The sequence below is a fragment of the Hippopotamus amphibius genome, chromosome 7 (assembly GCF_030028045.1).
Source record: "Hippopotamus amphibius kiboko isolate mHipAmp2 chromosome 7, mHipAmp2.hap2, whole genome shotgun sequence".
Lineage (NCBI taxonomy): Eukaryota > Metazoa > Chordata > Mammalia > Artiodactyla > Hippopotamidae > Hippopotamus > Hippopotamus amphibius.
In genome coordinates this window covers 44,548,113-44,573,808 of record NC_080192.1, presented here as the reverse complement: position 1 = coordinate 44,573,808, position 25,696 = coordinate 44,548,113, and the positions used below count along the sequence as shown (strand labels likewise).

General features: G+C 34.8%; 1 protein-coding gene across 1 annotated transcript in view; it reads left to right on the top strand.

The window, feature by feature from the left end:
* The window catches only part of TRHDE (thyrotropin releasing hormone degrading enzyme), a 356,245-nt gene that overhangs the window by 253,263 nt on the left and 77,286 nt on the right, over nucleotides 1-25,696 (top strand). The window contains exons 7-9 of the mRNA XM_057742781.1: nucleotides 1,672-1,737; nucleotides 20,046-20,111; nucleotides 20,758-20,945. Coding sequence (XP_057598764.1) covers nucleotides 1,672-1,737; nucleotides 20,046-20,111; nucleotides 20,758-20,945 — 320 coding nt within the window. The remainder of the gene's footprint in view (nucleotides 1-1,671; nucleotides 1,738-20,045; nucleotides 20,112-20,757; nucleotides 20,946-25,696) is intronic.

The window sequence follows — 25,696 nt, the reverse complement described above, 5'->3', positions numbered from 1 at the left end:
GAAATGTGTAGGAGGGGAGCTTGTCAAGGAAATTCAAGGAGCAGAGTTGATAAGTTCAAAAGGGAATTCTAACCTAGTCCCCAGATTGAATCATAAATACTTATATTTTATGGATTTATACAAGTGTGCAGAAGATATAGAGTAAGAAGCAAAAGAAAGAGCAAAGAGTAGAAGGTGTGGGAAGAAAACAAACCAGAAGAGGCATACAAGTCTATGGCTTGTCCTGCTCATCATTTGTTGAGTTGTGAATGACATACCAATTTTGGGAGCAACTGTGGTGATGATTGAGATTGTTTGAGACATTTCTTTAATGGGATTCATGGAGCCTGAGTGCTGTATTACATTAAAATCCTGGAATTACAGGAAATAATTCGGATAACAAACAATGGAAACTCCTTCTTGCATCTGTGTACTGGCTACTGCAGTCCAGCCCCAGGCAGGATAGGTCTATATGTGGTTCTTACGATTCTCTTATAAAAAAGAGACACCTGGTAAGAAATTAGTTATTGATGGGTATGAATTTGTAACAAGTATGAAGTGGGAAATGCAGTCATAAAGGGATTTATTTCCCTTAAAACGGGGCTATCATTTATATTTAAACTTTTGCTGCTTATAATTCACTGCTTCGTAGTTAAAACAATTTGGTGCAGATTGAAATATCTCCTTGAAGGCTTATTTATATTTTACATACAGATTTGTGATCATCCGGCCTTAACCATCATTTCTGGGAATGTTTCATATTGATTACATGTCAGCCATTTTGCACTGATATTTTTCTACAATATAATAACCATTCTCCATGTGAGATAGATTCTTAAATTAGTGTATTTTCTTCTATTACTCTGAATATTTATATCAGCCACATATGCGTTCTACTTGTATATGGATTTATAGAAGATTCTAAAAGGAATAAAAACAAGTCATCAATATAATTAGCTTGATATAATACTGACAGCTAACACTTCTATTATGGTTACTATTTTTCAAACCTGGTTTGAACTGCCTTGCATATAATAATTTATTTAAGTTTCGGAACAACCATATTAAATTGGGACTATTATTGCCTAAAATTTACAAGTGAGACAAGTAAGGAACAGAGGCTTAAATCATTTTCCTGAGTAAACATGAAAGGTAATGCCAGAGCCAGAATTTGAAACCAAGTAGTCTGACTGCTTGGTCTTTCCTACTGTCTGTTTCGATTGCTCAGTTATTCTTTGTTGAGCCGGGGTAGAGTATGTAGCTATGTTACTTCAAAGCTATGTTTTAATATGATTATTTATTAACATGGATATCCCTTCCTTGCTAGATTATGAACTTGTTAGTACAAGAACCATATTTTATTAACTTTGTCAAATACAGTGCTCAGTAAAATTTTTATTATTCCTGAATTACAGCTTATTATTGCTCTGAGATATTTTATCCAGGAGCCTTCTATTTTGAAGTCATTGGTTTTATAGCCACAAAACTTTTAGATCCACAAAACAAAAAATGTAATTGGTACGTCTAAGTGAAGTATTGCATTCATAATTCTCTTATTTCTTAACTATTTTTAAGAATAAAATAGCATGAATGAAGCAGATTATTTTTTATGGATATAGAATACTTTTAGAATCATGTTACTTGGTTGAAATTTTCTTTCCTTTCTTTTTAAAAAAATGCTCTTTCTTACAGGGTGCAGCTTTAATTAGAATGCTGGCTAATTTTATGGGCCATTCAGTATTTCAGAGGGGTTTGCAAGTAAGTAAAATGTTTTCTATTTTCTCTTCCATTTTCCCTTGTTCCTATATTCATTTTAAAGATATTTCACAGCTTGGGGAATTGCTAATACAAAATTGCTGAATTTGATGGAAAGCTGTAAGATGAGTAGGGTAAGCAGTGTCTTTCCATATGGCAAATGAAAGTGGTAGAGAAGGTTCTGTATCAACCCACAAAACTCGAACTGTTATACCATTTAGAATCTCTTTAATATGTATTTTAAAATTGAAGTCATTTTCAAATATATCAGATCCTAAATATTCTGTATAAGATTTTATGAAAGTCTGTTTCCCTTTTCTTCCATTTAAGAGAAAAGAAAATACACTATTTTAAATGAAGGGGGGAGAAAGAAACAGTCTTATTAAAATACATTTAGAATATGAAGTATGGAATCTGGGAGTAGATTCTTGGAAAAGGAGGATTCTTAAATTCTTTAAAGCAAATACAAATATAGAAAAATAGAACTTTTATTCCATTGACTCTGTTGGACTAAATCATGTTTCTAGCAGCTGTGATTGATGAATTATTTATGATGCATTCTGCTACTTAGAAGTGTCCTTTAAAGTAAATTGATGTTCACCTGAAATACAATTATGCTAAGACAGAGAGAGCAATCAATCTTATCTGTTCTTAGTAAGCTTTTCATTTTGAAATTTAAATAAACTACATATGGGACCAGGTCATATTTTAGTAATATAATTCTATCTTTACCCAAAATAAACCGAAAGAGAAAATACAAAGCAAGAGTTAAATATGTTGTGACAAAGCTATAAATACTTAACACAACAGAGAACAAATATATACATTTTTTGAAGAATAATTTCCCTTAGAAAATATTTTTACCAAATCGTTCCAGCAGGGGTTGAAATTTACTTTAATCAGCTCTTCCCATTAGGGAAACCTTCAGCATAGCTGAATTCCATTGAACCTGTTTGCTGGGTGCCAAAGTCTCTATTCTGATCACATGGTTAGGAAAATCTTTTTTCTCCAGGAGTGCCCTCCATGAATGTCAGCTGTCTGGAGAAATGTCCTTCCTTATCCCCCACTCCCTGGTTTTTCCCATTGAAGTTGTAACATGACAGTACAGTTCTAGAAAATATCTAAGCTTTCATAAGGGCTACACGAATTGAATTTGAGTTCCTGGCAGCAAGTTGATGTGAAATCATTTTCTGTATACCGTTGCTATTGTTGTTGTTTTTTTCTCATTTGTGTGTATAGATTTGCTTGGCAGATTGAATAACTGTAGCTATGTTATCTGGAAAGGATTATTGTCTTGCAACATTTTTATTTATCTTGTCACAATTTGTATGGTATGCAAAATACATCAGTTTTTAATACACCCTTTTCTATTGACCCAGTCTGTTTAGTTTTATCTGAAACAGTTAGATGATACCCTCTGACTCCCATTATATTAAACTTTCATTTGAAGCTTGTTTTAATGTGTGCCCTTATGCTCTAATACTTGATGTGGTTGATTTTCAACTGAGGGACTCAATGTTTGTCAACATTGCATTTCATTTGCCTTGTGACACCTCATTGATCAGATAGATCTTTACCCTTCAGTACTTCCCTTGCAGCTTTATTTATACTCATCACTCAAACTGATTTAGTGTATCATCAGCAGTTTGGATTAGTTTACAGTAGATCCCTGCGTCTAGGTGATAAATTATCATCTCTTGTGAATGAAGATGTATGGGATGCAGTTTGGAAATGACCTCCTGAACAGACACTTCATGTCATGGTGCTGAGTGGTCACAGAGTTGATATTAATATATTTCCCATCCACAAGGCTCTGGGGAGTCTTGGTTTACATGTTGTTGAAAGAGCTAATCTGGACTTACCTCTGCTGGAAAATCTATTAATTGTTTTTACATTAACCATGGCTATTTCTGTGTTGACAAATGGAAGTTTATACCTACAGACAGACCCAGGGGTAGATTTACAGATGTAGGCACCCCAAGTTGCAAATAGTATGTTTATCAGATATTTTCCCCTCCTTGCCACCCCTCACTTCCTCCCTTCCTTTCTTCCTTCTTCCCTCTCTCCATCTTTCCTTTCCTTTCCTTTTTTTTTCTTTTTGTTTTAGTACTGGACCTTAGCTCTGATGTTCCATGCAGGAACAATAGTATAATAGTTTCTTCTAAAACTTGTCTTCTCTTGTATTATTTATATCCTTATGACCCATCTTAAGCTCTTTTGGGAACAAGGCAAAGATTTACAAATACAACCACAAATATATAAAATATTTAAATATATAAATATTTAAATATATTTACACAATATAAAATTAAAATATAATATAAATAAATATATAATATATTGTGATAAATATGCATAGATATAAAATAAATTATAAATATATTTATATATTAAATATGATAAAAATAATATACAAAGGTGGGTCAGTTCACATGTTTATATTTAACTTAGTAAGTACCTGAGTATTGATTCAACTACATTTTTCTAACTTTTTAAATATTTTGTATTGGACAACATATTTCAGGTTTCCACTTATATGTATATCCCTCACAGGAAGGGACTCCAGAGACTTTTTGAGAAAAGTCTTTTTTCCTCGTACCCATAAAATCCATTTGATCAGCTATCAGAAAGTCTAGTGGTAAACAGTTTCATACTGAATAATCACAACTTTCCTTGGTCTGATCTTCTTGATCTTTCTGGTCTAATTCTCTTCTTTCTTTTTTGTTTTAAATAAATTTATTTATTTATTTATTTATTTTATTGGCGTGTTGGGTCTTTTTTGCTGTGCGTGGGCTTTCTTTTAGTTGTGGTGAGTGGGGGCAAGTCTTCATTGTGGTGCGCAGGCTCCTCATTGCCATGGCTTCTCTTGTTGCGGAGCACAGGCTCTAGGTGCGTGGGCTTTAGTAGTTGCAGCACACGGGCTCAATAGTTGTGGCGCACAGGCTTAGTTGCTCCACAGCATGTGGGATCTTCCTGGAGCAGGGATCGAAACCGTGTCCCCTGCGTTGGCAGGCAGATTCTTAACCACTGTGCCACCTAGGAAGCCCTATTTCTCTCATTTCTTGAGTTTTGTCTGATGCTTAAATGGTTCAGTCTTAAATAATTTTTTAAAATAAGTTGTCTCAAAACTTCTTTTAGTATGTAACAGGCAGAACATACATTCTATCTATTTAGAATTTAATAGACAGTATATACATTCATTAAAAAATTAGTCCTGACTACAATTAATAAGTCCGCTTCTGTTTTGATGTTTAAATGGAAAGTGAAACAGACCAAACGAAGCTTGAACCCCTGTTGGATCATGTATGCCACTTGTAAATAATGCATTTTTTAAAACATAGAAATATTTGTATTTTTGCAAACTGTGTAGCTATTGTTCTTCTATAATCGATTTCACAAAACAATAGCCGTCATATTTTGGGACACAAGAGGAATGAGTAGAGAGAAACAATTCTTATTCCTGTTTCTACTTAAGGATGGACTTTCTGCTTGTCACTAAACCTTTCTTGGCCTCTGACTTCATAGTTATAAGATGCAAGAGTAGAATTAAATGTTCTATAAGACTTTTTTTATCTTTCAGATTCTCTGAATCTCAGACTTATGTATTTTACTAGTTAGACAATTTGGGTTTGATACTTTAATTTGGGACAGCTCTTTCAATTTCATGGGAAAATTTGTTAACTAGATGTGCAAACGTGTTCTGGAATCTTCAGTTAATCGTCTGAGTATTAAGACTATGGCTTTGACCCTTTGGGGAGGGTTAGAGGACTAAAAGTCAGGAAAGCCACTTCCAGATTTCAGATAATCAAGAAATTTTGGTATCACAAAGAAACGACACCCACACATTCAGTGTAGTTCTAGTCAGGTTTTGAGAGGGAGTGAAATTAGATGTGTTTGTTCAATTCACCATCTTCATCCAGAAGTCCTGTGAATCATTCTTCAGCTGGCTTCGCTGGCACTGTGATCTGAGGGTCATCTTCACTCACCTCGTGCTCAAACCCTGTTACTGTAAGGACTGTTGAATCTTTCTGAAATTCTTACATCTTTAATTTCCTAGGCTTCTTATTGTTTAAGTACATGTATATTAATTTTCATCCATATGTAGCAATGTTTATGCATATGATCAATAAATTAGGATCTACTTCTTTTACCTTGTTTTTATAACTTAAGCTTCTGCAGCTCAAATCCTCCTTCTTATGCAAGTATTCTAGGCTTATTTTAAAGTAAATAATTCAGATAAGGATTCTTTGTAATTCAGATAACAATTCTTTTAGAATTGTTTCACATGACTGACCTTTGTTAGTTCACTTATACTTGTTTTAATCTCCCTAGTTACATTTTTAAAGTTTTCTTTGAGTTTTTTGGAAATAAAAGAATAAAGCTATAATTTTGAAACCCTCAGATAACATTGGTTGGCTCAGTAGCTATTAAAAAATAATTAGTACATAGTACTGCTGCTTTTTCTTTTCAAACAAAACAATACTGTTTTAATGATTGGGTCTTGTCCGTACTGTTCTTCATGTTGTTATGAGGCAACACCAGGGAACTGAAATTATGAAGAAAGATCATTATTAGACTTGATATAAACTCACTCTGAAATCCATGTCAGAGTGTGAGTCACCTTCCTGCTCATCCAAGGAGGGTAATTCAATATCATTTAAAATATGGTTGAATAAAGAAAGATTTCTCTTGATTAGTATTTAACTGCTCTTTTCCATAAGGTAACCTGCGAAAAGATGTTTGGCTCCAATTATCATGGTGGAAATTGCTTATGCAAATCAATGTAAGGCAATGAGGTGTGGCTAGAAAGCAAAAAGGAGATATCATTATTATTGGTTTGTGCTCATAAAATTCTGATAGCCTGAAGGTAATGACAGCACAAAGCTATAGGGATTATTAGTAGCAACAACATACTCAATAACTTGTGTGCCAGTGAGAAGTTATATGTTAACATGTGCATGCAGGATTTTTATCTGAAAACTGCAAGCTTATGTTTGTGAGAGAGTTTTTGCTCCCTTGCATGTAGGTTTTTAGATAAATGAAAAGTCAGAAAATAACAGAGGAACAGAGACAGTGTGTCAAAAGTTAATTTCCTTTCTGAAGAGATAGTATTGTGTTCTTATCCAGATGGTAGCTGAATCATGCTTAATCTAAAATTGAATGACAATAGGCAGGTTTTGTTCACATTTCTCCATGTTTCACTTAAATCACTGTGCAGTTTTAGGTATGCTATAAGTAGAAAGGTTAACTCTTCATAATAATTTTTGTGATCAGTCAATACCATATGATAATACTACTGTCATTGATGATGTTTAGTCATTGGATGTAACCTAATTAGCATTTAACTTATAAAAGGCCAGCTACAAAGCTAAAATTAATGAATGTGCTATAGAGAAAAAATATTAATTTTAAGGAAAGATTCCATGGATTTGAGAATCACGAATACTCTATTAAAATCCAGGTACTTTAAAAAATTAAATAGCAATAGCTAGTCATATTTCTCAATCAGGGAAAATAACTTCTATTCCTCAATTTCAATTAATTTGTTTATATACAGCTACTGATTGAATCCTTATCATTTTGCTTCTGAATTAAATGTTGTTAGTTGACTACTGTGACTATATAGCATTAACTAAAAAGCTTTCATTAGTAGTGACATATATCTCTATGTGTTCATCCCACAAGCATTTACCAAGCTTAATGGGAGGCTTTAAAACTAATTTTTACTGGTTTTCTTTTGCCTGTTAGTTAAGAGCTCAATATATATTATTCATTTTAATTAATAGGTTTGATACTATAAAATGATGTTTTTGATAACTTTATTTAAAATGTATTTGTGAAATGATTTGGTATATTTGGCTGATGGGTGATATATTTGTGTATTGGTATGTGTGTAAATGCATACTGGTCGGTAAATACGCACATACTGGGGTATGTATACTTATTTGCAGACATACTTTCCCTCCTTGTAAACATTACCATTTGGTTAGATTGCTAGTTCAGAGGTAAAATAAACTTGCCTTAGAGGCATTTTTCTCTAACCTACTTAGCTCTTGCATCAGCAGTTTTCTTTCCTTTCCTTTTAAATTTATTTTTTCTCTTATTTTATGTTCTCTTTTCAGAATGTTCATTGTAATATCCTCGAACTATAGATTTGGCAATGTTGAAAGCTTTGATGCTAAAGAAACCCTTCTAAGTTGGGAAGATTTTTTTTTTAACTCGTACTTTCATAATTGTTTGATGGTTCTAGTATTAGTTTAATACTAATAATATAACAGAGATGTACATAATATTTTTAGTTTTTTCCTTGTTGGCAAACAATTAGATTGTTCTCCAATTTTTGTTAAATAAACAGCACTGTAATAATTTTTAAATTATAGATTTTCCCATTATATTTTGATTGTCTTCTCATCTACATTTCTGGAAGCATATTATCATTTTTTTCTTCTAAAATATTAAGCCAATATATAATGGTAGAAATAAAGTTTGAAAATTGTCTTTTCATAATACACTAAGCAATCAACATTGTGTCTTATTTTCAAAATAAATTTCTTAATAATTTAATAAGTAAAAAAATGCTATTTCACTGTATATATTTTTATCACAAATGAGATTGAAAACTTTTCATATGTTCTTTTGCATTTCACTCATCACTAACTTTTTTATGACATTTATCTGTACACTTATCTGTTTAAAAAATTGAAGTTTTACTTTTTTATAACTTATAACTATTTATAAACATTGAATAATTATGAAAATAATGAACCATAACATATTTATACAAATTCTTTTTTGCTATGATATATAGATATCAAAATTATTGTTCTGTTTTTATAGCTGAGTAATATTCCATTGTATATATATGCCACATCTTCTGTATCCATTCATTTGTTGATGGGCATTTAGGTTGCTTCCATGTCCTGGCTATTGTAAAGAGTGCTGCAATAAACATTATGGTACAAGTTTCTTTTGGGATTATGGTTTTCTTTGGGTATATGCCCAATAGTGGGATTACTGGATCATATGGTAGTTCTATTTGTAGTTTTTTAAGGAACCTCCAAATTGTTTTCCATAGTGGCTGTACCAACTTACAGTCCCACCAACAGTGCAGGAGAGTTCCCTTTTCTCCACACCCTCTCCAACATTCGTTGTTTCCAGACTTTGTGATGATGGCCATTCTGATTGGTGTGAGGTGATACCTCATTGTGGCTTTGACTTGCATTTCTCTGATGATGAGTGATGTTGAGCATCTTTTCATGTGTTTGTTGGCCATCTGTATGTCTTCTTTGGAGAAATGTCTATTTAGGTCTTCTGCCCATTTGTGGATTGGGTTATTTGCTTTTTTGGTATGAAGCTGCATGAGCTGGAGCTATATGTAATGAGGTGGATAGAACTACAATCTGTCATACAGAGTGAAGTAAGTCAGAAAGAGAAAGACAAATATTGTATGCTAACTCACATATACGGAATCTAAAAATGGTACTGATGAACTCAGTGACAAGAACAGGGAAGCAGAAACAGGGAATGGACTGGAGAACTCGAGGTATGGGGGGGGGGCGGGGGGTGAAGGGGAAACTGAGAAGAAGCGGGAGAGTAGTACAGACATATATATACTACCAACTGTAAAATAGTCAGTGGGAAGTTGTTGTATAACAAAGGGAGTCCAACTTGAGGATGGAAGATGCCTTAGAGGACTGGGGCAGGGAGGGTGGGGGGGACTCGAGGGGGGGGCGTCAAGGAAGGGAGGGAATATGGGGATATGTGTATAAAAACAGTTGATTGAACCTGGTGTACCCCCCAAAAAAAATAAAATAAAATAATAATAAAAAAAAAAAATTATTGTTCTGAAAAACCGTATGTTATAAATTAGCAGCTGAAGAAGAGTACTGTTAAGACCCATCCTAAGTTATGTATTTGGAACCTTTCTTACAAAAGGTTCAAATGTATTCAAAATTCCATGTTGATCTACCTCTGCGTTTCTGTCTATGGAAGAGGAGGCTCTGTGTTAGTATAACATACAAAGAAATGGGGATATCCATTTGTCATCCAGCATCTCATTTCCTTTTGCAATCAGTCTCTTGTATTCATCTTTTCTCTTCTGCTCAAGGTCTCTCTCTATGATTATGTCACAGATCACTTTCCCCCTTAGGAGCAATAACTCATTTTAGTGTAAAAAACTTTTCTTAAAGCTTTGTGCTAATAAACCAAAATTGTGATTTCTCTTCTTGCATCAGCTCTCTTTAGTTTTATATCCACATTGTTCACCCATCAGATATGTTCAGTTACTCTTTTATTCCACATATATTTATTACATAGCCACTCAATGTTAGACACCGTGATAAGTACCAAGCATTCAGGACATGCTACGCACAGCAGATATGCCCCCTGATCTTGTGAATCATATCATTGGATAAGATTGATGCTAAAAAGGAAAAAAAAGCAAATACAGGTATATTTACTAAATGTGATAAATGCTAGGCAGGAAAAAAATAGGATGTTGTGAGAGAACATATGTGTGGGTGGGTCAGGCAACTTTAGGTTACGTGTCTAGAAACTCCTTGAGAGGAAGGCATGTGTCCTGAATTCTGAAGGATGAAAGGATGAGAAAGTGCTGAGGGTCAGAGGAGATCATTCCAGAAAGAGGGGAGGGCTTGTACAAAGGGCTGAGGGGAGGAATTGAGCATGTTCAAGGAAAAGGAAGAAACTACTATAGATAAACAGAGTAAGTAAGGACAAAAGATGAGATCGGAAAGGAGAACAGAAGCTAACTGTGCGATGCCAAAGTGCATTGTGCTTAAGAGAGTTGGATTTTATTCTGAGTGCAGTGGGAGGCTATTTTACAGTGTTAAAATGGGGATGTAACATAATTCTATTTATATTTAAAATAGTTATCTGGCTAATTGTAATAATACATTGGGATTGGAGCAATCAGCATACCAAGAGAGGAATCAGGTAATAAAATTAGGAAGATATTTTAATATTTGGATGAGAGATAACAGAGGCTTTAGTAGTTAGTAGATATACTGAGATATGGATGGATTCAAAGTGATTGGGGTTTTTGCCAGCTAGTCTAGTTGAAAAACAGAGCTGCGAAGGAGATGAGGCTATTTGCTAGGAATTGATTAAGATAAACTAAGAAATAGAAGCTGGATAACCAGGGAAACAGAAACAGGAAGGATCTGATAGACAAATATCTCCCATTAATAATGTTAACAGTAAATAATATATTAGTGAGTGTATATGATTTTAACACTGAATAAGGGAAATCTCCTGTGCTTCTGAGTATATGGGAAAATTAATCTGTCCTTATGGAATTCCCCCTATGTCATGCCCATTAATAGGGGAATGTTTCAGGGAACTTTATCAGGCCAGAACACATGGTGAAGGACCCTCTCTTCTCATCCATGCTGATAGGCAGTCATGTTAGTTTCAGGAAAGAAGTGAGAAAGTGCATGTTGCTTGAATATTTGATATATATTTTGTCCAAGCCTTGGCTTTCTGGTCACCTGAAGGTTAGTGTCTTTGCTGCTTTAGTGCTCACTTAGGTATGGCTATTTTGTGCTGATGAGCCTAACTAGTGCCCCCATTTCATCCCGCCCCCCCCCCCCCATTAATGGTCTTGTTACCTCAGCAGACCTCTGTGAAAAACAGAATTCTAGACCCCACAGTCTCTTTCGTTCTCCACACTTGGGAAAGGGGAGGTTTCTCAGCTTTTCTCAAGTCTAAAGAAGCTTTGATCTCAATTTTTTTTCTTGCAATTTTACTTTTTAAAATAAAAATAAAAAGATTCCTCAAGCATTTTCCTCCTACAAGTTAGTCCATTTAATTTCCCGTTTTTGGGCCGCTAGAACATTTTGACTTCTCTTGGAGGTAAGGCTGAAGAAGAAGATGGTGACTCTAGACTTTTTTCCCCTTGAGCTTGATCTTAAAATGACTAAAGTTGCTTGAGTTCTTTGTGTGGCAGCCTTTTTTCTTCCCAAGTGCTTTACTTGTTTTGTCATTTTCTATGCACACTGTTCTCAAGTAAGTACTATATTATCTACTTTTTCCAGTTGAAGAAATTAAGGTTGAGAGACAAAAGATATCTTACTCAAGATCACATGGCTGGTGAGGATTAGCCTGAATTCTCAGTTTTTCTGAATATGCTACATCTTTCTCAGCTGAGCTTCATTTTCTTCTCGGCGAGTCACCAGCACTGGGGGCTGAGTGAGAGAACTCCATGTAGGCGGCCTGCAGTCAGTGGGTATCTTGATTTACAAAAGGCAGTGTATTTTTACTGGCCAGGATATAATTTATCTATTTTGTGAGCTTGCTGTGGTCAAAACCCTTTACCAGGGCATTCAGAAAAAGCCATTCACAAACTTCCATTTTACCAATAGATTCATTTTATGTCTCAGTAATATGTCAAGCTAGCAGCAGAAGTGAGAGGTGGGGATATTTCAGTACCCCAGAACACCCCTGTAGACTTACATTCACGCTATTTTGCTGACAGGTGTAGGATCCTGTCAGGTTGTTTCAGAATGGAGTACAAATTCAACAGTGGCAATATTGCACCTCTGGTGAGGCTCCTGCCTGTTGGGGCATTGATGGTATAATCTGTGATTGCTAAATAAGAGATACGAGAAAACAACTGAAGTGGGAATATGCCACTGTCTATAATTTAAGACAAACAGGCAAAAACTCATGGGCTAGCAGGTTTTGATTTAAAATTTTCTGGCATATTTCACAGCCCTTTAAGAAAGTAGATTGATTTTACAGAATTTACACTCATTAGGTGAAGTAATGGATTTTTAGAACATGTAAAACGCCCTTTTGTTCCTATGGAAATATCTGACGATTCCTATATCTAAAGTAAGCAACTTCTGAAAGTAAATTTAAGTTAAACACGTGTTTAAAAAATCAAAATCACAATGGCATGCAAATAATGACATAACTGACCTTTCAACTCTTATCATTCTAGCTATTAGAGCAACTTTCCTTCCTAAACTCCGCCTCTTTTTTATTGTACCTGGTGGTCAGAAACTGCTGTACCACAAAATATTTGGTAATGGTTTCTATTTTACTGGATTTCCTCCTTGGAAACTTTATAATTCATAATAAAAATTTAATAATTATTTATACCTTTTTATCCTTGGTTCATACCTACTAGAATTAAAAGGTAAGCATTCTTTTATTTTGCATAATGCTTTTCAACACTTTGCTACTCATTTTTACTTAATTTCGTAATTTCCAACCAGTCTTCAGGCATAATGAAAATAATATTTTGAGCTGTAGCCTAGATTTCTTGTGTTTTAGTTGGTCATCTGTCACTGTTCTGTTTCTCAAGGTCAGGGAATGTAGAAACATCCTCTGAAATGCATGGCCAGGCTTCAGATGGGTTTTATCCAACCCTTGTGCGACATTGCTGTGATCTGGCAGCTTTTAATCTGCTTTTAATGTGCTTTTGTTGTTGTCCGTGGATCCCTTTAAGATCACTTTACTCTGATAATGCACACACTTACAGATATTTAATTTTAGACCTTATAGTTCCCAATTTAAAAGCCTCTGCTCTAGAAGCTTTGTTTAAGACACAGGTTTTGCAGTTTTATTTTTTACTCTTGTCACTCTCTGTGCACTCCTCTCTGTGGAACTTTCATATCTTTCTTTCTAACCTTCTTACCTGCCTCTTTTTTTTTTAACTGTCCACCTCTTTCCCGCATACCTAATAACATAAAAACCTAATTGATTTGCTAAATAGAACCGAAATAGAACCGGAATAGAACCGTGTGTTTTTGTTTTACATTTTGCGTAAGTCGTGAGAGATTGTTCCTATTTTTCTTGCTGAGGAAACCAAGAAAATGTAAGACATTTTTGTTCTGTGTGTATCACCCATTAGTGATGTATCAGTCAGGATTTTGGGTTATAAGCAACAGAAACAAACTCTGACTAAATTAAGCAAAAAGGAATTTTTTGGAAAGATGTAGGACAGCTCTTGGAGTCATTGGGAAGGCTGGAGAACCAGGCTTATAAAGCAGATAATAGGAACTAAGGGAGACTCAGAAAGTAAGAAACCTAACCAAGGTCATGCCATAGGACTGGCTGGTTCAGTTGCTGCCATTAGCATGGTTGTCTAGGGACCCTCAGTGTCACTATTACAGGAAATGTAATTGCAACGATTCCTGCTCCTTTGCATTGATCCTATAGGATTTACAGTCCTGGGATGAAGTATCCACTTGTGTCCACGCTTTAGCTGCCAGGGAGAGTGGAGAGGGAGGATTTAGAATTTTGGCCCTTCCATTTCAAGTAAGAGAGCCCTCACCTTCCTCTAAGATTCCATGATGAGTTATTGTCCTCATATAAAAGTGGTGTTTAAATGCTGGAAAGCCAAAAGAATGACAAATGCCCATTACAAATATTTTGAGGTACAATTATTCTTAATAGAAAGGAACAATATTTCAAATCCTTGCCTCAAACTTCTTGTCACATAGTCAGAAAAATCAATGCCCAATTTACCTGGCATTTCCCAGACTATTCTTACAAGTAGAAGGGATGCTGCTTCCCAGTGTCACTGAGGCCCGGACTTGCATCCCTTTTCTCATTGGAGAAAACACTGTTAGTGGTCTACCCATAAGCTGGTCTCCTCTTCTGTCTAATTAACCAAATTTTGATTTGGTTTGGGTTCTCATCCTCATCCATATAATCATATATTTCATAGGACTGGGTCCTGACTTGTGCAATCCCAAAAAATGTTTCACTGACAGATTTTGACTAGAGCATATGATACAGTTGTGATCAATGGGAAACATAGGGAGTTTGATGTAGGATTTGAGGGAGAGTTTTCCTGATTCTTAAAAAGAGATTCTCAGGAAGAAATTCCATATTTTCCTCTGTGTGATGTTACAGCTCAATGTGGTGATTGGGATTGCTGCAGCCATCTAGCCCCAAATCTGAGGATGAAGCCAAAACTTAGGAAAAGGAGGGGCTGGAAGAATTCCAGAGGAAAGGAGCTGCAGCTCTGTCTTACCTCCTTCTAGTAGGACAGAATAAATCTTGTTATTAAAAAGGTCATTCCTGGGTGGATTTTTTGTTATTTGCAACTAAACACATACAAGCCAGTCCATGCATCTTGGATTTTTATCAAACTGTTCCTCCATATCCTGAGGAATAAGCCATTTATACGGTTGATCCTCTGTTTCAACATGCTGAAAGGCTCATTAATAGGAGAGCAAGTATTCCACAATTATTTCCGCGTAAATCTTAAAAGATAATAGTGCTTTACTTCCTCAGCTCACTTTTTACTTTTCCCCGTGTTTTTATTAGTCCCATTGGCTTTTATATATAAAATGCTTTGAACCATGTCACTTGTTAGCAAAGAATGTAAAATAAAAAATGGTCTCAAACCCAATAGTTTACAGTCTTTGGATGACATCATAGCCAATTGCACATATCATTGCAAGTTATATATCTGACAGATACACACTACAGTAAGAAATTAAGTATTGAGTGTTTAAATATGGCATTTTGGGCGAACATGGTAGGTACAAGAAATCTCTCTTTACTGCATTTTAAGCTGTCAACCGAAAGACGTATTGCATAAGAAAAGTCAGAAATCACACCAATATATTAAGCATATGCTGGTTACCAGGCTGGGCACATAGACGCTGGTTAAATAATGGTGAACAGGAATCACAAGGTTCCTCACTCTCATGGAGTTTGCAGACTATGTGGGCGGTCAAACTAGCAAACAGGCAATTACAACACTGTGATAATTGCTCTTATGTGGTGAAACATGTGAGAATGTAAGAGGGGTCCTTTCTAATCCTTTCAGAATTAGAAAGTGGGTGGGAATGGGCTAGAAAGCCCATTCATGGAGGAAATGCATCAGCCTTGAGTCCTGGAGGTTGAATTGAATTTAAATGGGCAAAGGAGAAAATAGTGTGCAGAGAACTGCTTGTGCAGGGAACTAGAAAAAGGAGAAAATATGCATTAGGCATCCGCAGGAAAGTGGAAAGTGGCTAAACTGAGGCGAGGGGGCAACAAAGTAACAGATGAGGTTGGAGAGGTACAGAGGGACCAGACCATGAGGGACTCCTTTAAGTTCCATTGAGGCATGTTTGGACTATCTTCTGAATACACCAGGAATTCACGTGTATATTTGATGAAAAGTATACGTGCATGGCTGAGTGATAGAGATTAGATTTGAAAGGGATAAAGCAGGAGTAACGGTGTAATCATCTGGGCAACATACTGTAGAGTGGCTGTCAAACAGCTAAAAGGAAGGGGGACTGTTGGGGGAATACCTAGGATGTGCATCCCTACCTGAATGTGGTGGAAATGGAGAGAGAGGCATCAAAGATGACTCCTTGGTTGAGGTGGTTGGAAGGGTCATCCCTGGGGAAGGGCTACCAAAGGAGCTGATATAGGGGAGATTATAAGTTTAGCTTTGAACATGACTCTTAGTCACCTGTGTGTCGTCTTGTAGATATTGGATTTGGGGTCAGTGGTTGTGTGCACAGGCATGGGGTTTGCACATGGGCTAGAGTCTCTGAGTTCCAGATTTATTAAATGATGATAACATCTAACTCATAAATGTTATCATGGAATTGAATGAAATAAAATGTAAAGCAACTTACATAGTGCTAATAGGGAGGCAGATGTTATTGTTTTCATATACTATGTTCTTTAATTATTAGGTTAACGATGATTTTGCTTTTGTTACTCAGCTTTCCAATCTATAGCCTGAAATGATTAATAAGATTAGAGTCTGTCATACAGAGTGAAGTAAGCCAGAAAGAGAAAAACAAATACCGTATTCTAACTCACATATATGGAAACTAAAAAAAATGGTACCAATGAACCCAATGACAGAGCAAGAATAAAGATGCAGATGTAGAGAACAGACTTGAGGACATGGGGTGGGAGGGGGGCAAGGGGGAGGCTGGGATGAGGTGAAAGAATAGCACTGACATATATACACTACCAAATGTAAAATAGATAGCTAGTGGGAAGTTGCTGCATAACATAGGGAGATAAACTCGATGATGGGTGGTGCCTTAGAGGGCCAGAGGGAGGGGATATGGGGATATATGTATAAATACAGCTGATTCACTTTGGTGTACCTCAAAACCTGACACAACAGTGTAAAGCAATTATATTCCAATAAAGAGCTTAAAAAAATAAGATTATAGCAGCTACTGTCTATTGAATACACATTACTGTTAGGCACTCTTCACTTTTTAACACTGTACAAATATTAAATCACATTTCTCAGAAAAAATTCTATGCAGCAGTTACTTTTATTATCCTTATTTTATAGATGTGAAGACAGGCAAAAAGAGGTTAAGTGACTTGCCAGAGATCCTATAGCTAGGGAGCGTTGGGACATGGATTTGAACAAAGACAGTCAGACTCCCATTCCTGCGTTTTATGTATCTGAATATACTTTTGCTTAACATGCTTTTAACTTTTAATCAGTTTATACTGTTGGTTATGTTCCTTAAGAATATCCTGGTGGTCATCTTTGTTTTATTCTTTTCAACAACTCTGTTGTTTCTGAAATACTTTGTATAGAGAACCCACAATTCTCTTTACAGAGTTAATATTAAATCATTCTTCTACTTTATATTATAATGTCAAATCTCCACTGATTGACTTCATACTCATAAATATAATATAAATAAATTTTCATTTCAGGTTCATAACTCCAGCCATTTCCATATTCATTGACTTGTAGATTTGAAAGGAACTTAAAATCTTCTTATTCAATCTCATACCAAATGTTTGATTCATCTTGTCAAGTGATTATTGTACCAAGACTTCCCCAGTTTGTCACAAAAACCTTCCTTCAAAAATTGCATCTCAGTATTTGCATTTGTTCTCGGTAACTTTTCCTCCACCACTGTTACCCCAGCACCTGGTAGGCTGCCTGGCACATGCAAAGTGCACCATACATTTTGTGAAATGAACAAATAAGTGAATGATTGATCATCAAAAAACCACATTCATTATCCTTTAAGTTTTTTTGTAATTCTACAAAGACAAAGCAAAATTTCCTCAATTCAAAATATGACTATATTTGTGCGAGAGGAAGGCTAAAATAACTAAGGAAAAAATTGGGTTTTATTATAGAGAAAAGAGATGACATGTGGGATTCCAGTAACACCCAAAAACTGGGGCTGCTGGGAGTCCAAGAAGGTATGCGATCTGCCCTGAATACTGAGGCTAGAAAGTTGGAGGTCCTTCCTAAGCTTGGATAATTGCCATTTCAGCCTGCCTGAAATGTAAAGTTGAACTTTATTCTGAATTGGGGAGGGAACCAAAAGCTCAAGTTGATGGTCAATATTGGGCCAAGGTCAAGTCATATCGTGAACTGTTGAATTTTTATGATCTGTCTGTGAAGAGAAACCTGTAGTTATGTACTGGACCTTTCAAGGTCTATGTAGTATTCCTTTGTTCCCTCTTTTGGATTATCCTGGCAGCACTATCCATAAACAGAACCCAATAATAAATAGTTCTCATGTTAACACTTTTTTATTATAGCATTATTATTATTTATTTAAAATAAAATTTAAATTTGTTTCATAATTTCTATTGTCCCCAAATTTATTCATTTCAGTGCTAAACAAGCATAAAAGATAATTCAGACAGCTAAATCTGAAATAACTGATTTAAATCCTGGTCCCTGGGTTCTAATTGGAATGCTTCATGTGGCATGTTCAAAGCCAAAGTTAGGATTCAGATTGGTCATTCAAGCTTGTATTGTTTCAAAAAAGTTATTCCTAACACTTGATGATGACGATGAACTTGTGGTTGCTAAGTTAGTGTTGAGCGTTGCATCTCTAGGAGTCTGATTAAGTGGGGGTTGCCATTTGCTGTGCTGTCAGTTGCCAAGAAAGCTGAATCTGTCACAGGTGCTACAATTTGTATTTTAGAAAATTTGCTTCCCCAACTTTAATTATCCCCAAAGTATTCCACTCTACATAATGTGCTGAAAGGAGTCAGCAAATTTTTTTCAAGTTTTAGTACTATGATGTAAATTAGGATTTTGTCTACCACCTACGTGTTGTAGAGATGACAGAATTTCGGATGAAGGAGGGGACACTGTTTTATAATATAAAACACTGTTTTCTATTGACTTTTCCACTTTAGATTCAGAAAAAAATAATGCCAAGTAGCCATAACTAAATAACATATTCACAGTGATATAAACCGTACTTCTTAGAAGGGAACAGACATGAATCAGATAAAAAGTATGTACGTTTTAAATACTAATGACTGAAAATGGGAAATGTGAAGTCCTAAGCTTAAAAATATTAAATAAACATAGGATTGACTTTTTCTTATTAAATACTAATGCATTTCAAGCTCATGGAAATAAGTAGGTATCATTTTTGTATTAGGCAGCCTCTCTTTTGCAGAGAGACTAGAGAACTGAACAGGTGGTGGAGACAGCCATCACCTTTTTGGCATCTTCACATCAGTATAAATCAGTCAGGTTTTAATTTTTAATATTTATTTTATTTTATTTTATTTTATTTTATTATTTATTGGCTGTACGCAGGATCTTCAGTGAGGCATGAGGGATCTTTTGTTGTGATGCGCAGGCTCCTTGTTGTGGCTCACGGTCTTTCTAAGTTGTGGTGTATGGTTTTCCCTTCTCTGGCTGTGGCGCGCAGGCTGCAGGACACATGGGCTCCGTAGTTGTGGCATGCGGGTTCCAGCGCGTGTGGGCTCTGTAGTTTGCGGCACACAGGCTCTCTGTTTGAGGTGCACAAGCTCAGTAGTTGTGGCACAGAGGCTTAGTTGCCCCGCAGCATGTGGGATCTTAGTTCCCTGACCAGGGATTGAACTCATGTCTCCTGCATTGGAAGGCAGATTCTTTACCACTGGACCACCAGGCAAGTCCCAGTCAGGTTTCTGTTTTTCCTTTCTTTTTCCATAAAACAAAATATTTTTTTCAACACTTCAACTTGAAAGCCTAATGAGAAAGTTTTCCCTAAATATTTCACCGCAGAGGTATAATTTATTCAAAATTGCCTGAGTTTGACTTGCTAAATTTGAGGAAGATCTTTGACCCTGGAAATCCATACGAAGTAATTATGGCTATGAAAATAAATTTTAAGAGATTAGTATTGTTTGATGATTTAATTAAGAAATATGTACAGTTCAAGCTCTTTGGAATAATTTAAAATGCGATTCTTCATCATGTTTGCAAGTCTTTATGTTAATGCAGCTCCACCAAATGGAAATGGTTAAGCGAATTGAGAAATAAAAGTGTTTACTGGAAATTGTTCAACCTTTGAATTATAATGATAATTTTATATTCTTTGTAGGATTACTTAACTATTCACAAGTATGGCAATGCAGCCAGAAATGATCTGTGGAATACACTATCAGAGGTAACGTATAGGAAGCTCAAACACCAGAACATCTTTTTGAATATCTGAATTAAATTTAAAAAACATTCATGACTTTTATTGACACTGACGGTTTGTTTTTACTTTTTATATTTCCCTTTCCTTGATATTGCTTTCTTGTTTTATATTTGATGTATTATAAGGAGAATGAGGTTTAAAATTAATTCAGCTACAAATGGTAGTTAAAGATACCTTGCCTACTTTCAAACATGATAATACTTCGGAAATATAATTTTAATATGGTGTCAGATACTCATGTTTGAGTGAAATATTGATGGTAAGGAATTTTTTTCTCTATAAGTGAATAACAAGTATTTAAGTTTAATGCTAGACATACTGGGGATGCTTAATGATACTGCAAGTAGTTGCTTTAACAATAAAATATATTTTATCTTCCATTAGGTAAAAACTTTAATGTTAATAAAGCTTTTATTTCTGTATGTATATGCATGAAGATTAAGCTAAGGCAAGAAGATTAATTTTAGTAACACATTATATTAGTTTCACTGATTTTGAATGTTTTCATACTTAAGTAAATCATAAAGGTAAAAACATGAAAATGGTTTAATGTTAATTATGTTTATAATTTATGTTTATATAATTAATTTATACAATTTTGGTTATAAAGGCTTTAAAAAGGAATGGAAAATATGTAAATATACAAGAAGTAATGGATCAGTGGACACTCCAGATGGGTTATCCTGTTATCACCATCTTGGGAAATACAACAGCAGAAAATAGAATAATAATTACCCAACAACATTTTATTTATGATATCAGTGCTAAAACTAAAGCACATGAACCTCGAAATAACAGGTACAACTCTTTTTTATGTGGAAAAATTGCTTTTGTTTTTTTATGTTTCACTTTGCATTTTAACATTTTAAAAAGAATTGATAACAGAATTGTGAAATATACATGAAATATAGTTTTCATTTCTTTATCTACAAATGGCATTTTCATTTTGAACCCTTTTACCCCCATTTCCAGATATTTTAACTATCAAGGTGACAGCACACCAAAGTTATTTTAAGAAGGCAGAATTTCAATTATCATGGTCATTTAAAAAAAGAATGTGTGATTCTTTTACTTTTCCCTGTACATGTTTATTAAATTAAATTTAAGAAAGTTAAAATACTTTGAAGTGAATTAAGTGGTACTGAGAAAACTGAGATTTGTAAAATAGACAAGAACAGAAACTAACAATCCAGAAAGACTAGTTCAAACAAACAAAACCCACAACCAGACTAAATAGTGTCTGAGCCAAAGGCACTCAAACTAGATCCATTTAAAATGGTCTAAGTATCCATGCCACTTAGTATCAAAATTTGTTCTCTTCCCTCACTTTTAGTGTTTAAAAACCACTAAACACAACATATATAGAATTTTTGTTGTTATTTTAACTTTCATTTGAAACTCTTATTTAATTACTGAAAATTTGGCATATAGTGTTTCTTTTCTATTTCATGTTTTCCCAATAGTTTGTATTTTATTAAAGCTGAGCCAAGGAAAGATAGCAGAATTTAAATCATTCCATTTTATTTTTTTCTAAGCTCTTCTGTTAAGAGGTTGGGAGCAGGGAGCAGGGAGGGTTGAAGGTTAAAATTAATAAACAAAATGAGGCATTTGAATTAGAGTGGTCATTCTGTCTCCCATCTGGAATATTAAGGATCTGATTTTATCATCCACCAGTATCTAGAATATGTGAACCACTCATTAAGCTTTCTTTGTTATCTCTAAGAGGAATGAAAATTGTTCCTAAGTAGGGTAGCTGCAAGACAGGGTATAGGTAGAAGTGATGGAGAAATTCATGAATGTTTTCTGGTGACTAAATTGGGAACCCACTTAAAAAAGTATTGTCTTAAATCTCCTGCTATATATATACTATCCTTCCACAAACTGCCCTTGCAATCTAACTGTCTGGACCTGTGGAATACGGGGTATTATCCCGCCACACTGTCAGGGTCTGACTCTGTCCGCCCTTCTTTACCCAGCCTGGATTCCTCACAGCTGCCAAACACTGCTTCTGGTCAACCACCGTCTGGCCCCAGACGAAACCTGGTTAAGCATCACCCCTGGCCTTGTCAGGGAGTACATAAAAACTACTTGACTGTGGCAAAGTTAGAGAGAATTCATGCCATGCCTTTGAGAATGATCAATCTGACACAAGCACCACTGATGCAGAAAAGCATAAAGGACATGCAGATGACAGAACAAATTTTGAACAAAAATACTCTGTCAACCTATAACATGCACCAGATGTATCGGCCTCGAGTCTGACTCTTTAAAGGAAGGCTCTCTCAGGCTGTATAGGGATATATGACAGTGACAGAGCTTTGCTTTTGCTGGAGTTATAAAATCATACGGATGATTTTGAATGCTGAGAATTTGGCAAAGAAAATATTGAGTGAGATAATGCATGGCATTCCATCCGTGTCAACATTTATTTTATATCTATTTTGAAATAATAGAGTGTGCGGTGGATATTTTAGTGTTGAGTTTTATATTATTGGTCATTTAATTCACTATAACATTGTGGTCAAAGCTTCAATACCAGTTCTATCTGCCCTTTGTCTGTAACCTTCTTAGATCTTTATCGTATAATCCAAATAGTTAATGCAGTAAAACAGAGCCCATTTATGCCAGAAATCCCATGAATTGTGGGTATTTTCTGTGACAGCATAATCAATTCTTTGTCTTCAATGCTGTAGAGGATACTAGAATATCACTACAACATGCCTTGGACATTTTTAATCTATACAGTAATTATATTTTTCATATGTGGTAGCTACATTACAGCATAGAAAGGAAAGATCTTTATAAAATAATTGTATAAAGTTAGTGGATATGTGAAAGGGAGTAAAATATTTTCTAGCATTTTGGTATTTGGGAAATCATGAATTTGTGTAGCTTTTTTTTTTCTTTATGAAGTTAATACATTGTAATGTTCAGTAATGTCTCCTATGGAAACATAGACATGTGGAGCTTCTTGGAGTCCTGTGCTACAGAGAATTACATTTATCTCCTTTTGTTTTGGGCCCGATGACAGTGACCTCTGAACCATTTTTCATGGCATCTACATTAATGCTTCACTAATATTGGTACCATTTTTTTAAAAAAAAGATTTTTTTTAAAAATCCACTCCAGCTAAATAAGCACCTACTCTTTTCTACCTTAACTCCAGCTAAATAAGCACCTACTCTTTTCTACCTTAACATAATCATTAGAATTAACATTGCTTTATTATAAAAATGTGACCTATGATGAAGAAAGCTAGCCCCAGGGACTCTTGAAGAAAAAATATCTTGAGGGTCATTTGAAGTGCACTGTTTTTGTTTTTTTTCTTCTTAAAATGAGATGAGTAAAATTCAAGTTAAATTAAGGGGCGGGGCATAATTTAATTTCACAAGTTCTTTTTTCTAGTTTCTTTTTTAAGGTAACTCACCACAGTCTTAGATTTTGTTGCAGCACACCACACAGAGCTTTTCACCCATAATATTTAGGGTCTTCTAGCCTTTTCAGTTGTAATCATAAAGCAACATAATTGCCTTGCTTTCTTTGATCTTAACATGAAATTGGTGGAAAGATCAAATGTTTGGAAAGTTACAAAAAAATAACTTGCATAGTATTGATAGTATAGCAATTCAGAAATGAATATAAACTTCAGATGTACTTGGTGATTTGTAATTTTCATTTTGTCTTTGTGACAATGTACAGATTTTGTGTATATGTCTATGTACGTGTATATGCATACATACACACCCACACTCACACACAGACACATGGAACAGAGGGCAAAAAACATTCTTAGGAAAAATATGGGGGCTATTTAAACAGTTTTACAAAATGCCCTGATGTTTGTATTCCAATACCTTGAATACAGTGTCTGCCATTTAGGAAGTTTCTTGTATGTGAAATCGTCTGTGAACAACATGCACATATTGATATGAATCTCTTTTTCTGGACTTTAGAGACTTTTGCTAAAACTCAAATATCAAACATATCAATTTTTATTGTAATTTCTAGTTTCATTATTTAGAAGAATACAGTTTAAATAAATGTAAATTTATATGTATATTTACATTAGGGGCAAATACTATTTCATAAACATTTTATGATCGTGCTACAAAAAAGACACATTTATCCTTGAAGAGTTTTAAACATCTGCAATTTTATATATTTCCTGCCCTTTAACTGGAACTTATTTGACTTCAAAATTTAGTTGCCCCAACTCAATATAGAAGATATGTACTATAAAAGAATCAATTTCATAAAGTTAATCTCTGTCTTATTATAGACTGATATGGTTCCTTTATTTTACTTCATTTCAATCCCATTCAATCCATTTCAACAGCAATTTATGAAATGTGTTTCATTTTCAGGCTTTTGAAAGATCTTAGGTACACAAAAATGAGTTCATAGTTTAATTTGAGAATCAGATGCAGAGTCAAGCATTGTTGTCTCAACTAATAATTTCAGTTAATGAAAATGATTCATAATTTTTAGAGAGAGAGATATAAATAGCTGTATATACTCATATATATCAACTCTCTGTACCTTCCTCACAGTAAATTCATTATTAAATACTTGTAGCATATTTTTGTTTACAAGCTGGGGAATATTTGTTAAAGCGTGTACATGGGCTGTGTTCACCGATGTCTACCCTACAAACAATACCTGTTTCACTACTATAGGTTGTTTATTTTCTGACCAATTGTCTAGAGTCCATTGCAGTATAGCAGTATGTCTCCACATAGCTGACACTCAGAAGTGTTTGTCTGACTAAGCATAGCATATACTTTTAAAATTTAGAATCTTAAACATGTCTACTTTCCACGTTGGAGATAACAGTTGGCATAACACTACAAATTTCTTTCAGTCTTCCGTTTGGATTTTTTGCTATTACTAAATTCTATTTGTTGTGAATGGGAAACATGAAATGAGAAAATCATAATGAAATTTCAATGATTTGGAGTTGTCCTCCCCCATCAAAAGACATATTCATCCTATTTTTAGTTATATAGCCCCAGACATGTTCCCTGAGAAATTCTCAATTCTCCATTAACTCCCACAGTTACTGAGCTCACACAATATCTCTTCTTAAAGTTTTCAGGTCAGAAATATATTTCTCTTACTGCATATTGTTGACTGCCCTATTGCCAGTGGTGCAGTGAGTGGTCAACATAATCTGGCTGTATTTTAGGGGAACAAAATGTAGTCATTGGATTTTATTGTAAGACTATCCAGCTTATCTCTGGTTAAATTGATATTACTTCACGTACAAGTTTAGGCCTCAATTTTTATCCTATAAAAAGTCATGTTCTAGAAAATGCTTCTCTTTAATAGCTGAGACGTATGACTGATTCCTGCACATTGGTGGATGATTTCACACATCAGTTTGGAAATTCCAGTTCAGAAAACAAAGAATTAAGTGTGTCCCACAGTGTTCTTTGTATTGATCTGGATTTTACAGGGATCTGATTAGTTTTGCTTTTTGTCCCTACTTTGCTGAATAACTTTAGGTGTGCTGTATTAACCTTTCTATCAAATATGATAAAGGTGTTTTT